This window comes from Oxyura jamaicensis, chromosome 4 (assembly GCF_011077185.1).
Source record: "Oxyura jamaicensis isolate SHBP4307 breed ruddy duck chromosome 4, BPBGC_Ojam_1.0, whole genome shotgun sequence".
Classification (NCBI taxonomy): domain Eukaryota; kingdom Metazoa; phylum Chordata; class Aves; order Anseriformes; family Anatidae; genus Oxyura; species Oxyura jamaicensis.
In genome coordinates this window covers 90,297,084-90,313,545 of record NC_048896.1, presented here as the reverse complement: position 1 = coordinate 90,313,545, position 16,462 = coordinate 90,297,084, and the positions used below count along the sequence as shown (strand labels likewise).

The window sequence follows — 16,462 nt, the reverse complement described above, 5'->3', positions numbered from 1 at the left end:
GCACTGTCAGGAACAGGACCTTCAGTACAAGTTCACAACAAACCAACTCAAAAAACTTTTTGAGGCAGAGAACAGAACAGCAGTTGTCTGTGCGGTCTCCTCCTCAGCTTTTTTTGCTGTATTCTGTACAAACTTCACTTAGTGGTCTCTCACAGACCAGCAGCAATGCTGTAATCAACAGCTCCATGTTGTAATCAACATTTTTTGCTTCACAACACAGCTGTATTTAGTGTCAGCCATTTATTAGATGCAGCAAGCTCCAGCTGTACAGAGGCTAACGAACTGCAGCTTTTTAGCATCTCCAGTCTGAAGCCTGTCCCCAAACCCCAAAAAGGATGAGGTTTAAAAACACCACAGGTGATGAGTGCTGTGTTGCTTACAGTGTTTACATACAGAGCAAACATCATTTTCAAGTCATTCATGAAGGTCAGCATGAAACGAATTAAATCCAGCACAGGTTTACATCACAGGAGGCCCAGGAAAAGTCTTGCTCAAGGAGCTGTGCCCACTGAGCAGCTCCCAGAATACAGCACTCTCTCTCCCTGCAGTGCTTCAGGCACGCTCTGTGAGAGGTGAGGAAGGGACCGCTGGGTACCGCAGCCCACCTTGAAGTTCCCAAGACCGTGAAAGAGGACAACTTCTTGGTTGCTCTGTGGAGGACAACATCCTCTTGCCAAGAGGTTACCAGTTGGAACGGCCTGGAGTGCTGCAGAACTGGGTAGAAATCAGTTCTCGGCAGCTCCCAGCCATCTCTTCAGTGGCTTCACTTCTCGTGGGAGCCTCCTGCCATAATGGCAGTGGCTGCTCCCCGATTTCCCGAAGGGAAGGCAGGAGGGACAGCTAGTCGCTGTCACTGTCGCTATCGCTGCTGTCGCTGTCTGGCTGGATGCTCTCCAAGGCCTTCCTGTAAATTTTAAACCCTTCAGTCAATATCAGTCCCCTGTTGCAGCCTTTTGTAACCTCCCCTCCCCAAAGGCAGCATTATGTGTTCCCCAAACACGTGAATAACGTGAAATCAAAATGGAAGGTTTCATCTCCTCCCAGGTGGGGTAGGATCAAAACCGGAGGGGTTATTTCTGGGGGTGTGAATCCATCAGCCAACATAAAGGCATGTTCTGAAAGCCAGTTCTCTCCCTGTCACCCCAGCAGAAGAGAAGCCTCTGCCCAGGAATTACCCCTCTAGCACCCCACCTACTACACCCCTTTAGCAGTAGGGGTAAGTACTCCAAACTTACCTCTGGCTTTCAGAGAGTTCAAATTCCTTCTCTGCTCTGCTTTTAAGCCTCTGTACTGAAGACAGACCGAGGGACGCTGCCAGCTTTACCAGCTTAATTGCCTCGTCGGGGGAATTGGTTTGTTTAGCACAGTTCAAGAACTCATCCATCACCCGGTCGCTGCAAGAAGAAAGGAAAGAGTGACTGCTTGTGGGGCTCCGGGGGAGGTGGCCATGAACTCACAGCGGGAAAGGAAGGGACAGATTTTTCAGATCAACCAGCCCAATTCTGCTCCTGCCAGAGGTGTTAGAACTCCACCCCAGCGTTCAGCCACCCTGACATGGCATGCTGGGAGCTCCTCTCCTTCCAGGAAGCAGTCCTTCTCCTTGCACCAAAGTTGAGGGCAGCAGCTCACTGCTCAGGATAGGGACCCCACCTTAGCAGCAGCCTAACCCTCCTCTCTAGCTAGCTAGCTCTGCTCCTCCAGCCCCACCTCATGTCCCAGTGCTGGCTCTGCCCCTTCACTGTGGCAGTTCCTTGAGACACTTTTCCTGCCTCTCAGCAGGGAAATAACTAAGGGTCTGCAGCTTGTGCTGCAGGGAGCAAGGGGCATTTCAACCAGGAGAGCCCTAAGACCCATTTGTTAACAGCAGGGGAAACTCCTTCCTTTCACACCTGTAACCCATGGCAGCCACAAACCACCAACTGCACCACAACTTCGCAAAGAGCATTTTTCTCCTTCCCTTATTTCCCCTGCTGAGACAGGGCTCTGAGGTGGCTTGGCAGCATCAATCTTCCCTGGCCATGCTGGCAGGTGTCTGCAGAACAGCAAAGCGCCGTTACCAGCTGCCCTCAGTACCGAACACCCTGGTGGGTGCAGGATGCCACAGAGAACGTGATGCATCTCTGATTTAAGACTGGACGTCCTAGATTGAACATCTAAGGTGTTCATTTATGTAAGCACCAAGTAGTTTTTTTCCTAAAACACATTATATTCCTTAGAAGTTGTCTGCTTCTTCAAATAGGTAATTCTTCCCCAAAAATCCTTAGAAAGAGCTAACTGTTGTAGCCTACCAGGGTGATGTGTAAAATTTAGGATCTGACTTGATAAACTTCTCTTCAGAAATCCGGACACCTCTGAAGCACCAGTGCTTGCTTAACACCACATTAGATTTTTTTTTGAGCACACGGGAAATTAGATGTTTTCAGGAATGCTGCTTAAACTGACTTCCCATGCAGACAATCAGTGACAGCGTTCTCCACACCCCACAGCTTCATTCAATGACATCTTAAGGATCAACCCCACAAACTTCCCTTTGCATCGTCACCTTTGCTGGCAGGCAGGAAGGTCTCAGAATATATCAGCTGGATAAACACCCGAGCTCACAGGGACAAACACACACACTTTGGAAGTAAGATAAGGAGCACTACTGTTGGTTGTAACAGAAATGCAAGATCCCAACCAAAGGGGGGCTCAGCGCACAAAGACAAAACCTAGGTACACTCACGTGGGAATCCTGTTGACTTGCTGGAAACGCTCCATCAACTTCCTGTTCAGAAGAACAAACAAATAAAAACAAGAAAGCAAACAAACAAGACACACACACAGGAAGAAACAGGCATTAAATCTCTTAGAGAAACCCTTGCTGAAACCCAGGCAAGCTTTGTGTTTCCTGAGGACATTCCCCCAGGTTTGGAACAGTTCCCATGCCGTATTCTCACGGACGCAACGTATGCCAGCTAACATCACTGAACAGCTTAACAGAGAATATCTTAAACGCTGCATGAAACATCGGAAGTGTGACTGGTGACAAGTTTAAAATCTTTAGAAAGGTGCTTGTCGCTTCTTTGTTTCAAAGAAACCAGCACAAAGAAAGCATCTCTGTTTAACAGAGGATCAGTCACTGGTGTTTGGTTTCTGTGGTTAAGCCTTGAGCTTCAGCGCCAGCAAGCAAACAGCTCCCGACAGCCGCACACGTACCAAGCGTCCTGCGTTCTCCCAACCCTGGAGAACAACACGGCGACGTGGCCCAGCGCGCTGCCCGTCCACGCTAACGGGGCCTGCTCCCTCCAGGATTGCTCATGGACATTTTTGATGTCTTCAGCACACTTGGCAAATGCCAGCTGAGTCTGTGAAGAGATCATGCTGTTAATTCCAACATCTCTTGAATCAACGTATCCTCCTCAGTGCCATTCTCCAACACCCTCTGCACACAATGCAGGTGTGTCCCAATGTGATTTAATGCTGTGAATTTGATTTAATGCTGTGAATTAACAGCAGTTAATCCTGGAAGAAAAAAACCTCTTCTCTCAGGACAATCGTTCCCACCAGGCAGGCTCCAAAACAGCTTTTTTGGGGGGAAAAGCTGCATTTAGAGCACTCTGCAGCATGCAAAAGCCTTCAGCCCTCCTCAGCTTGAGAAATCAGTCATTGCACTGACATCTTTGGCAAAAATGCCCAAGTTCTGCCACCCCCAGAGATGTGTTAGGCTCTGGCTCGGCAGCCCTCACTGCTGGGCCGGATTCCTCTTCCAGACCCTGGTATGGAAGTGATCATCCTCTCCTGCATCAGTTTGAGGTTTCTCTACAAGCTGAGCACAACCTGGAGAGCTTAGCAGAGCTGCACAAGCTCCCACAGATCTGAGAACTTCTAACAGCATATGCACAGCCATGGGATTTCTAATATCCAGGGACAATAACACAGCTCAAATACAGTCTGTGTGTCATATACAGAAATAGGGACACGCCTCTACTCTCTCTTCACTGGGCTCCCTTACCTCTTCAGGATGTATCTCTCTGCTCATCAAAGACAAAATCTCTTCCAACAGGTCTTGTCTCCTATTAAATCCGAGCAGTTTCATATCTGTTTAGATAAAGACAACAGTTAGTATGGTAGTTGTAGTAGACAACAATAGTTAGTAGGGTAGTTAGTAGGCTATTTTCTATGTGCTAAAGCCTGTATCTGTGTTTGTCTCTCCTGCTTAAGGTGCAAAGAATTTAAATGGAATTAAATCTGGACTGTTGGTTAAGGTGCTATCTGGTGAGCATTCAGTTTTCCAAGATGCTGACATTTAACCATTACCAACATTTATGGTATAATATGGCACAGCCACGCTCCCTCCAGTAGTCTGTGCTATCAGTTCTGCCTTTCTCTAATAAAGTAACCTCACCACTGTACTCAGCAACAATGTCCCTCATGACATCGCATCTCACTGTGGCTGTTCTGAGCACTGGGAAGTTCTCCCACTGCTCACTCCTCCAGCCTCTACCAGAGGAGCTGGCTACGTGACCACGTGGCTATCACCGACCTTCCCAGACCGACGGAATCGCTTCCAGGTGATTGGCTGCATCCAACGCTTGAAGGAGGTCCAAGATATTTTTAGGAGTCGGATAGAAGAGCTGAGGAAGAAAGAATCACTTCAGTGAACTGTAACCGTACCCTTCATTCTAAAGCTTGAAAGCTTGCTTGCAATAAGATACACTTACCGAAGGGGGCATTTCTCTGTACCACTTCAACACAACATCGATTTGTTCCATCATACACAACAGTGAAAAGAATTTTGACCTACAGGAAGGAAAAAATGCTGATTCAGTAACAATCAGATCATTGGAACCAGAGAAGGGCCAGCAAACAATGGTGCTCTGATCATACTTGTGCCGCACATCATAGAAGTTTCACTGTACGACTGCAATACTCAGTACAATCAAACCAAGCAGTAGCATTTTTGGGGGGAGAACTTTGCAGTGACACTAGGTAATTGGCAGAATTAGAAGTGGGCCACTGCATTTTAAAGTCCCTAAACAATGCACCCTTTCTGCTTGGCACCAAGTTTGAGGTATCTGAACCCCTCTCAAATACAATTTCAGGTTAGGAATCACTTGAAATTAATTTCCATTATTTTTTCTTGATTTACTTACAAGCTAAATGAAGCCAGATCATAAGAATCATCCTACTCTGAAACTGCACTTATTTTGATGGTAATTATTTTCATGAATTTACTAGAGCATCTCCAGTTGCCTTAGGATGCTTTTCTTCAAATCAGTCTGATCCAAGTGCTTAATTACATTCAGTGACTGCAGCAGTTGATGACATTGGTCAACGTGATCCAGATGCCTTGGTTACACAGACAAATAGTAAAATTACTTGAGAGTTTGGTGCCTAGGTACACCTGGTGCACTGCAGCCTCTCTCTGCAGCAGCAAGCAGAGAGCTAGTCCTGCTGTGCGTGCTGGTTTGGTGTATCCACCATAGCCGCCTCCTGAATTGCCATGTTAAGGGGCCAACAGGACTGTAGAAAATTTATCTGGTTAATGGAGTTGTTGGAGGGGGATTAAGCTAAGTTGAGGCAGTGAAGGGTCTGGGTTACAGACTTCTGTTCCTTCCCTGTCCTCTTGGCTGGACAAGAGGGACCACTGTAGAGGCATAATTTTAACAGTTTGATGACGATCCACAATCTGTTTTACACATTTAGCCTTCTGACATTTACGAGCTCATGAATTCATCTGACTTCTCATGCTCCAAGACACTTTCAGTTCAGAAAAGGCAACAAGCCAAAAATAAATCCTAAGCTATCACTGTTCTTAAGAGGTACTTTGTCACCTAATTCCCAAACTGCACATATAATCGCTAGCTGATATTCAACAAAGTAATGTTCTGCACAAGGTCTGAATTCTAATTTACATTCAAATTGACAACAATACACAAGACACCAAACATGGAGTGCACTTCACTCACCAGTAGGAATTTAACTGAGCAATGTCCAAGAATTTCCAGTTATCTCCCTTCTCCATTGCCTTGTTTAACCGATAGGCAAGCTTGATATCCTTAAGATCGCAGCACTGCAATAAACCAGTCAGATTTTACAGCTACCAAATGTAACACAGTGCGTTCTTCTGAGAGTCACTTTCAAGAAGTATGAAGGTTAATAAGCCAGCAGTTTTTAAATGGGAAGCAATTCAGTGCAGTGACTGCCTAGGCATTGTGTTTAGTTCAGACAAATGAGCAACTCCCTCAGTGGGCAAGAGCCAGTGCTGCTCTCTAACCTAAACCGAAACTGCAGAGGCTGTCTGACTGCTGCAGGGTTGCTAGAAGCAGGAGGCAGGGCACAGAAGACAAGAGCTGTGTAGCTGTCTCTATCAAGAGGTGCAAGTGTCAGGCATACAAGTTACTATCTTTGAAAGTATCAAGCAGAAAAAAAAAAACAAAACAAAACACAGAATTATGGAGAAAAGTTACAGGAGGTGACAAACAGGTGAAAGAAGGAAAGATGCTAAGAGCTAAATCTTATGAGACAGGCTGGAAATCTCACAGGCAATTCTGAAACAGCTGGAGGGCTCAAAGGAATTGTGACTGCAGGGAAGAGGTACTTACTGCTTGCATAGCTGTGGAAAAAAAAATGGCTGAAATGGAAAAAACGAACTGTTAGTTTCCTGCTTTCAAGAAGACGTACAGTAGCTCATTAACCCAGCCTCCCATGGGACAGACGAGACATCTTCAATTAGAAAGCTGAATCTGTAGCTAAATTTGACAACGTAACAGGGATTCTGACTTTATATGTGGAAACCCTGCCATGGTTGCCAGCCAGTGTTCTGGAGGCAATTACGCTGCTGGGCTTTTGGAGCCAGATTTCAGATTTAAGCAGATGATCTGTTTGAATGTGGGCAGTTTTACAAAAGCTACATTCTCATTTGACCCAAACCAGCAATATTTGTTAAACAGGCAAGTTTAAAAATAAAAAGGCAGCCGTTTCACCCTCCTTCTTCATTATGCAGCGGAGATAAGTGTTCAGGCAGGTCACCCACCTCTTTACTACGCCCCAGAGCTGCCCAAAAATACACAAATGTATCAGAAGGGGTTGGTATAAGCAAGCTGCACACATTCTTTCCAGTTGGCTAAAACTACTTGAAATTCACTAGCTAACTCTTCAGAGATGTTTAAGCAATACAGGTTGTCAGATATATTGGAGTTCATACCATCATCAGGATCCTGGGCAGTGAAACTCCTCTTTTCAACATCTTCTAGCACCTCATGTATGATGCCTGAAGGGCCAAGATCAACTGTGGGACAGACAGACAAGCAATATGGCAGTTGTACTATGTGCTCCATTAGTGAAGTGTTTGCTACTATGGAAATGGAAGCAAGCACCACAATTTCCAAACAAGTGTCAAGATTCTCCTATCTGTACCCCTATTTGTGGTGTTCCACACAAGCTGTCGTTTTCTTTGCACTACAAGTTGCTGTAGTATCACCCTATTTCCACAGAAAACCGGGGCAGAAGAACAGAGTAGCATTTACTCTTTAGCTATACCGACTTGAAGCTACAAATGGAAAGAAAAGGGGTTTTCTTTCCAGTTTTGCCAGTTCTCAAAGCACAAGGACTTTTTCTTTCCCGTAAGAGGTTCGGATACTCTCTAACTTTTTCTTCACTCAACTAGAATCAGACAGAACAGTTAACACTAGGTTTGTGCACGTAGGAAGTCGTATTTGATGTCCTACATCAACAGCTTACAGCAAAGACATTTGTAAAGCATTTAAAGCAGGTGTTAGACAGGACACAGTCACAGACAAGTTGATACTGCACCTACCAGATCTATAAAAAATATAGAGAAGATGTTCATACGTTGCAAGGCTAGGCTCTGAAAAGAAAAAAAAACCATGGAGGTTACTTTGGTATTCTTGGCTGAGCTTTATGCCCACGCTAACTCAGTCTCCACACCTCCTAGTCAGGCAGCATGCAGAATTTGCTCTATCATCGCTCTCCCTTTCCACCCTAATGCTGGACCAGCCTTCACCCGCACACTTTACAACTCTGAAAAACGTTATCTGAGGGTGGGCCGTCAGCTGGAGCATCACATTGCTGCAGGACAATCAGCCAAGCTTCCTGCTCTAAATTAACAGCAGCAATGGTTTAGTGGGGGCTGCTAGAGTTAGGTCAGAGGTTGGACTTGATGATCTTGAGGTCTCTTCCAACCTAGAAATTTTGTGATTCTGTGAATATTCCACACCTATTTTTCTATTCTGCTCATGAACATCTCTCTACTGTACCAGCAGGCTCGTTACTAGGGTAAGGTGCACTCTACAACATCACACCAGCTGTGCAGATATTCCCAGCTTTTTAAAAAGTTGACTTGGCATCACCAGAACATCTCCATCAAAAGCTTTCCTGCTGTACAGATGTAGATATACAGACCTCAAACGGCTTGGGTGGATCGTCAAGTTTACTCCTTGATCCACAGGAAACTAACAGACTCAGCTGACTGCTGTGAGTATATTTATATTAATTACTATTTCTACACAGAGAATCACAGAATTTTCTAGGTTGGAAGAGGCCTCAAGATCATCAAGTCCAACCTCTGACCTAACACTAACAGCCCCCACTAAACCATATCCCTAAGCTCTACATCTAAACGTCTTTTAATGACCTCCAGGGATGGTGACTCCACCACTTCCCTGGGCAGCCCGTTCCAATGTCTAACAACCCTTTCAGTAAAGAAGTTCTTCCTAACATCCAACCTAAAACTCCCCTGCCACAACTTTAGCCCATTCCCCCTCGTCCTGTCACCAGGCACGTGGGAGAACAGACCAACCCCCACCTCGCTACAGCCTCCCTTCAGGTACCTGTAGAGAGCGATAAGGTCACCCCTGAGCCTCCTTTTCTCCAGGCTGAACAAGCCCAGCTCCCTCAGCCGCTCCTCGTAAGACTTGTTCTCCAGACCCTTCACCAGCTTCGTAGCCCTTCTCTGGACTCGCTCAAACACCTCCATGTCCTTCTTGTAGCGAGGGGCCCAAAACTGAACACAGTACTCGAGGTGCGGCCTCACCAGAGCCGAGTACAGGGGGACGATCACCTCCCTGGCCCTGCTGGCCACGCTGTTTCTTATACAGGCCAGGATGCTGCTGGCCTTCTTGGTTGCCTGAGCACACTGCTGGCTCATATTCAGCCGACTATCAACCATCACTCCCAGGTCCTTCTCTGCCTGGCAGCTCTCCAACCACTCATCTCCCAGCCTGTAGCTCTGCTTGGGGTTATATAATATCCCATATATCCCCAATACATATATATATGTATTATACAATAATACTGCAGTAAGGATACAGCTGAGAAACAGCGCGTGGGCTAGGACCTACTTCCCACTGCATAAGCACACCTGTCCTCGAGCAGCTTGATGTAACACTGTAATGACAGACATGCTCCTCAACTAAGGGACTGTAAGACCAAAATGCTTCATTACTTGTCCCAAGGGGCTAAATGCACCCACGCAGTAATTAGTAATCAATAGAGAACAGAGACTCTGAAGACAACAATTCAATTTAAAATCTGCAGGCCACAACTAGAAATTACACCTTTTTTGTCTCAGTTCTCTCGCAAAAGGAAACAAACAGCAAGATCAGGAACACAGCAAGAAATACTTTTTTCCACTGGCCTTGAACTTTTTCCCTATACAGCTGGAAACGCTGTGTTGCTTGTTGCTGAGCTCTTAAGCTAGCTATTCTGGAGGTGGCGTTCTGGTTCTCTTACCAATTTCGAGCGCTTCCATCTCCTTTATTACTGATATAGCCACACTTCTGCCTATGCCACCACACCGCCTCAGAGTCTTCAGCACAGCATTAAACGTTAGCACGTTGGGCTGCACTTCCTGTTGCACCATGTGATTCAAGAAGATCTTCAAAGACAACAAGACACACACAAATCCTCAGGGTTTCATACATCACGGATCACAGTTCCACTTTCAAGCGGATACAGATGCAATTCACCAACCTAATCCTTCTCACACCCTGCAAGCGAATAACACTGCCTCAACTATCATTTATTAAGGAAGTACTGTCTAATCTTAAATTAATTTCAAGGAGAAACAAGACCACAAAGTTGCAACACATTTGATCTTGGAGGTTTGTCTCCAGAATATCAAGGAAATTCTTAAGTTTCCTTACTGCTGTTATGTCATTAGAACTGAAACCTCTGATGTTACCCCTCAAAATTCCATTTCCATCACAACACTATGAATTGCAATTCAGAGAGGAGTTTTTAATTATCTCCCATCATAATTCCCCCCAATTACTTTCTGGCTTGGCAGCTCTCCGATCAGTAAGTTCTCAGTAGGCAAACTGTTCTGCAGGGATAAGGTTGGGTTTTGTATGTTTTTCACTCCTTCACAGTTAGTTTGCATGCTTAAACCAGCAAAATTCCTTTGCAACAGATATTAGCATCAGTTTTGTAAGATACTAAAAATGAGCTTTATAACTGCAAACTTCTACCAATAATGCAGAGCCAGCCCCCACACTCCTACCTCTTCCTCTCTACCTCCTTACCTTGATTAATTCCCATCTTTCTGCGGACCTGTCCTTCAGAAACGGGACTGCTGTGATCAGTGCATTGAACGTGTGCACATCAGCTGAAAAATGTTAAGATGATTCACTTTAACTGACAACTGTAGTCTAAAGAGAGCAGTTTGCTACAACATGGCTCAGTTTCTGGCGAAGTTCTCATGCAAATCTGTTTCCAGTGAGCCGGCCACATGCCAACTGCACTGAAATAACCAGTTTGCATTCAGCTCCCATGATCTAGCTGAGGTCCGTACCCCTGCGCCAATCATCATTGCCATGAAAGAAATAGTCGCACACCCAACAACTCATTTCTGCTACTCAGAAGACCATAAACCAAAAGAAGCAGGCACTTACCCTTGTGCCTGTCATTCAGCAAGTCTGTGTACATGTCATAAGCTTTAGCAGAAGCGCCATGCTAGAAAAAAAATGAACAAAGAAAATTACCTCTGTGTGACACTTCAGAAAAGTTAGAAAACACCTCTCAGCACTGAAAGGTGACTTCACCTTGACCATCCCACGGATCATTGTGCAATAGGAGTGTGCATTCCTCTCTGGCATTATCTTAAATATCCTTTCAGCATTGTTGTTCTCCCTAGAATCAACAAACAAGCTGGACGTTAAAAAACTCCATTAAAGATACCTTTACGAAAACAATTTGAAATACAAAAAATTATGGGCTGCACTTCTAGGGGCTGACATTCAAATATATTAGACCTCGTCCTTTGAGCTATTCTACAGTCACTTACTAGACCTCCACCAGCACTTTGAAAGAAGCTGTACTTAACAAGTAATGCCTGCAAGTATGGGCTTAAAGTCAGTTTTATAACAATACAAATGCACAGTCCACTGAATGCAAGAAGATCAGCAACATTTTCTATACCTCCATCTAGAGCCAGACGAGCGTGGACCTCTTTGGAGTGGTCTCTTTGGAGCTTTCTGCTCTGAAGCATTCACCTGAAGAGATTTTTTGCACAAGTGAGTTTCTCAGAATTCAAAGTTATCGATAAATGTCAAACGATATGTTTTGGTAACAACACAGAAGTTCAGTAAGAATTTATAAGCTACCAAAGCTGTTTTTTTAAAATGAGTTACGTTAAAATGATTTGCATTATAATGTTTGGGGAACTAGTTAAATTAAGAATCCTGTTTATGTTATTGAACATACTGATGAGGCAAATTATATATAATTTGTGGAACCGTTAGAAGTACTTAGACTATATCACATCATGTATAAAACTCTTTCTCTCTCGATCCTCCCAGGGACAGGTCGTGTGTAACACATTTCCTGCTAACCCAGTGACCTGATACTCTGAGCTCTCAACAAGCCGCCCTAAACTTCATTAAAAGCCAGATTTTAGGGTTTGGGCTGGAATAAAACGAACATGCTCATCTATGTTAGATGTACTAGAAGCTGTCATTGGAGGTGAGCTACTAAACCAAAGTTGGCAGTGGGAAAAATGTATTTAAACACAGGTCAGCAGACCTAAGCTGATACAGGGTTCTAGCTGCCAAGTTCATCTTCAAGGAAACTACTTTTGCTAGTAGGTCAGACACTGGATTTTTATAGCTACTGTACTTCCAGGGAATGCTGACTGCATCTGACCCACCTCACCTCATGCCATCTTCCTGTTAGGGAATCACAGTACAAAAGTCTTGACATCACCTCCATACACTCCTACAACTAATAGAACTCAACGTGTTTTTCATACCCCCGACTCTTCCAAATCCTCCTTCTCTTCATGTTCTTCCTGAGCAGATTCTCCATCTCCGTAGAAGCATAACAAATCTAAAAGGCTGTTTGTGGTCTCCAGAGATACAGGAGTACCTACAGGAAACAACAACGTACAGCAGTCAGAGAGAGGAAAAAGCACAGTATTCAATGTACAGCCCTGTCACAGCACCTTTGACCACCACTTGGTTCTCTTCTGACAAAGATGTTCTCTAGCGAGTCTGTAGAACTGAGGTATGAAATGAAAATTTCCTTGGAACCACTTATAGCAGAAGACGATTTTAAGTAAACAGGTGTATCTGTTTTTCTATTAATGCCACAGAAAGGGTTGAGCTTTCCTGACCAAGTGGGAGAAGGGAGTCGCAGCCAACAGCCAGAACTGTGAATCAGCATGGGCAGAAACAACACTGCAACTGGAACGTCAAGTGCTTTTCACAACTACAAGGATACATTTCCTATGAAACAGATTTAAAACCAACAAAAGAGTGGTCTGATGGAATCTTCTTTCCATCTTGCAGTGGGTATGAGGAGGTCTCACCTTCCCAGTAAGCTTTCCTCCTTCAGAGGCTGTAGCAGTTTGTTTTCTACTGCTTCTTTCTCGTTTGCCCTCGACAGAGATAAGATTCCGAGTAAGGAAGAACCAAGACAGACTCATTTACTGCAGGCAGGGCACAGATGGGGCACTCAACTGGTGTGCCGTACCAGTCCACCACAGCAGTAAAGAGCTTAGTATCACCTCATACCATCTGCCCCTTGGTCAGGAAACTCCTTGTTCTGTGTCACCAAAGTGGCAGCAGACAAGCCATGGATAGGGAGGGCCTAATAATTCTGGAGAAATAGTTCACCAGACCAACAACAGTCATGAAAAAATTAGTTTTCATGACCACGTTACTGACTCCATACAAAGCTTAGGTCTCCACACATGCTCTGGGTGGAGTTACACCAAGCAGCAGGGAATTCTGTCATTATGCATGGGTTAAACTACACCCCCTGACAGCCAAATTCAAGCAGACAAGATGAATGTGAACGCATGAAGCGGTTACCTCTACAGTTCCAATTGAAGGTGACCAACTTATGTTAACCTGTGCCACCTACTAAAACACTTTTTCAACAACTTAAGTAGAGCTCCAGCTCAGAATGTGGTAGGCAGCCACACACCTGCTTGCAGGAGCTGATCGAACAGGTCCACAGAGGCTTTCACCATCCTGAGGTTGATGCGCTCTCTTAGAGCTTCCTCGTTCACTCCTTCCAGCTGAGGTGTGAGAGTCATGGGCATCAAGCACTGAAAGCACAGAGGACAAGTTAAGCACATGCTCAAACCTTCTGGTTGTTAAACACTAACCAAGTACATTTAATTCTTCACCCACTACACTGCTTTGATAATCTTTCATTGGATAAGAGCCTTTATTAGGCTCTCCCAGCCCAACAGCAGCAGTCCTGCCGGTGATGAGGGACCACACATCCTCATCTCCCACTTTCCTACACAGAAGTCAACATCTAAACAGCATTTCTTTCCTTACTTTTATCTGAAAAACCTGTATGATGTTGAATCTACTTCAGTTTCACTTTGAAAACACTGAGAACACAGCATTTCTTTCACAGATGTCTGCAAACCAGTTGTCAAAATTATCATTTTACGTTAGTTTTTGCCCAGTTGATTTCACTACCTGACAGAGCACAAATATTATGGAAATGAAAAGCAAGAAGCTTACTGGTACGTTAGGTTCTGCAAGAATCTTGTCAAAATATTGAGGAAATTGCTTAATAATGTATTTTGCAGCATTTCTCCCCGACTCCTTCGACAATGAAAGCAGGCGCTGCATAGGAAGGAGAGAACAAGAGTTTGATGAAGAAACACATAACTAAAAGGATCTGAGCAAGGAAAAACAGTTCTGTAACACTCAGTGTTCTGATGGGATCAAATTAAACGCACTATATTTTCAGCTCTTAGTAAAAAGACAAGGACAGGACAACATGTCACATAGATCTTCTGGTATTATGCCAAGTTAAGGATGTTTGTTCTTTAAATGAGATGGTCATTTGCTTCTACGCTATTAGTCAAGGAATGAAGTTCTGTATCAGATGCATCTGAACTTTGCATTACTACCTCAAGGTCAAGCTCATCCCTCTTTTTAGAGCTATGACTTGAGGAAGTTTCTCTCTGGTTTTTGTTTTCAAGAGCATCACTGGCATCACCCAATTCTCATTTGCAGCCTTTCCTCAAGTTCGAAAGTTGGCCCCTTTTTCACTGCTTCTTTTAAAAAACTTTGGACATTTGAAAGCCTCCTTCACCTTCCTCTGGCCTCACTGCATGGCTGCTATGCCAAAGAACTGCTGAAGTGCTCTCCTAGTCCTGTCACTGACTTGCCAAAACATACCTTAATATCACGCACAGCACTTTCTTCTTGCCCTTATTTTCAGTTCTGATTTCTCCTGCCTCAGCTTCACACTCTTTAATCTTATGCAAAGGTAACGTCATAGACAAACTCCGTTCCTTCTTCCTTTTTAGTATTATCTCATTGCTATTTCCAAAAACCTACGTTACCAAATAGCTGTTCTGTGGATGAAATTCCTGGCAGCTGGCCACAACGACTAATTAATCACATGCAGTAAGAGGCACACCAGTAACCATACGGGTTTTATTTCACATATAATTCAAATTGAACTAAACCATAAGCACAAGTCTCAACGCTTGCAATACCACTTACTCAGGAACGTTAACAGAGCTGTGGCAAACAGAAGGTCCCTACATTTCAGGGAAAAAAATAAAAGTAACTTTGCGTAGGCAGGGTAGCTTTGTCTAGAAAAACGTTACAGTCACTGTGTGTTCAGACATACACAGAGGGAAAACAATAAAAGGAATTCCAAAAAGAACCCTGATATTTCATTTTCTTCTGTAATTAAAACAAGACTTCAAATAGGTAACATCCTCAAAGCCTGGGCAAAGGAGGAAGAAACTTCCAAGGATTTCAAAGGAAATACTCACAGCATTAGCTGAATTTCTTGGCATAAGGAAAGGGTCATCCTGGAACATATAATGAGCAGCAGTAGGATCCTGTAGAAAGGAGAAACCAGGACTTTCATTTATGTACGTAGGCATGCTGTAGTGTACCACACCCCTTCAAGGGACAGAGGGCATGACCAACAGTTCCATCATAACCAAACAATTTGCATTTTACAAGAACTCCACTTGTTCAAAATAGATTAGGCTGTTTGGGAACTGTTTAAAAGGTGTTTTTGTTAGGCATATGCATGTGACCACAAAGGGGCCTTACTGGTATATGACAAGCAGCGACCCTAAAGCAAGTAGGGCCCCAAACTTTAACAGCCTCAGGAGATGTGAGGGACTTGCAGGATCAGATTCAATTTCCAGAGTTCCAGACAGTGTTTAAGAACAGCATAGAGACAGGACTGGAAAGCTAAACTGGTAAGAGAACTTGCTCCCAATTTTAGCAAAAGCCTTATCAGAATAGTAAAGCCTTTCCTGTAGTATTTTTAACTATAAGTTGCAGCTCTCTTTGCACCAGAAAGAGACTTTAAGGACACAGCAAAAAGTGTTGAGCAAAAGAGAAGACCCTGTGAAAACCAAAAGTCCTGTCTTTCATTTCTGGCCAAGGCAGAAGTCAAAGCCTCCAGAGTTACAGGCCAGCACTCAAGAGGAGGAACAGTCTGGCCTCTATCTATGATCGTAGCAAAGCTACTTACCCTATTCACAGTAGAAGCCAACGTTTGGAGGACTGCTAGTTTATCCCTAAATGTAAAAGAAGCTTTGATTAAAGCTGGGTTGCAGATTTTTAGCGTTATGTATTACAGAATAAGCACAGGATTATCACAGCCTGTAAGGATTTTCAGTTCTAGAAAACAGTGGGCTTGCTTCACTTCGAAAACAGCACTTTTCGTAAGAGATAGAAAGTTTAAATGCAAAAACAGATGCACTCCTGAACTACAGGGAGAAGACAAGACTTTGAGAAAAAAAACAGAAAAAATCATGTATTTCCTGCTACCACTTCCTTCATTATACATTATGAAAGACAGAACACAGGGAAGGGACAGAGAAAAAATTCTCTAGAAAGCTCCTCTCAGAGGCCCTTAGGGCTATCCCAACTCTGAGGGACGGGATACACGAGGCCCTCTCTAAGAGAAATCTTGGGAGGAAATAAATAAATAAATAAATAAAGCTATATTGCTTGCAACT

The 16,462-nt window shown here is 44.1% G+C and overlaps 1 protein-coding gene and 1 non-coding gene across 3 annotated transcripts in view; both read right to left on the bottom strand.

Annotated features, from left to right (window-relative positions):
• PTCD3 (pentatricopeptide repeat domain 3) overlaps positions 1–16,462 on the bottom strand; it is a 36,415-nt gene that overhangs the window by 17,280 nt on the left and 2,673 nt on the right. The window contains exons 4-24 of one of the 2 annotated variants that reach the window (XM_035326009.1): positions 15,973–16,018; positions 15,254–15,322; positions 13,980–14,084; positions 13,426–13,549; positions 12,248–12,363; positions 11,419–11,492; positions 11,043–11,130; positions 10,893–10,953; positions 10,524–10,606; positions 9,733–9,877; positions 7,799–7,849; positions 7,187–7,270; positions 6,585–6,613; positions 5,949–6,052; positions 4,701–4,779; positions 4,523–4,613; positions 3,992–4,077; positions 3,196–3,344; positions 2,723–2,764; positions 1,236–1,394; positions 839–904 (exon numbers count right to left, since the gene is read on the bottom strand). In XM_035326009.1, the coding sequence (XP_035181900.1) occupies positions 841–904; positions 1,236–1,394; positions 2,723–2,764; positions 3,196–3,344; positions 3,992–4,077; positions 4,523–4,613; positions 4,701–4,779; positions 5,949–6,052; positions 6,585–6,613; positions 7,187–7,270; positions 7,799–7,849; positions 9,733–9,877; positions 10,524–10,606; positions 10,893–10,953; positions 11,043–11,130; positions 11,419–11,492; positions 12,248–12,363; positions 13,426–13,549; positions 13,980–14,084; positions 15,254–15,322; positions 15,973–16,018 (1,849 nt within the window). In that variant the 3' untranslated portion in view covers positions 839–840. Of the gene's footprint in view, positions 1–221; positions 905–1,235; positions 1,395–2,722; positions 2,765–3,195; positions 3,345–3,991; positions 4,078–4,522; positions 4,614–4,700; positions 4,780–5,948; positions 6,053–6,584; positions 6,614–7,186; positions 7,271–7,798; positions 7,850–9,732; positions 9,878–10,523; positions 10,607–10,892; positions 10,954–11,042; positions 11,131–11,418; positions 11,493–12,247; positions 12,364–13,425; positions 13,550–13,979; positions 14,085–15,253; positions 15,323–15,972; positions 16,019–16,462 lie in introns of those variants that run through there. The other variant, XM_035326010.1, reaches the window with a different exon arrangement.
• Positions 10,674–10,816, bottom strand: LOC118167289. The gene has a single exon (XR_004751086.1). It is a non-coding gene; the product is annotated as a small nucleolar RNA SNORD94 (small nucleolar RNA).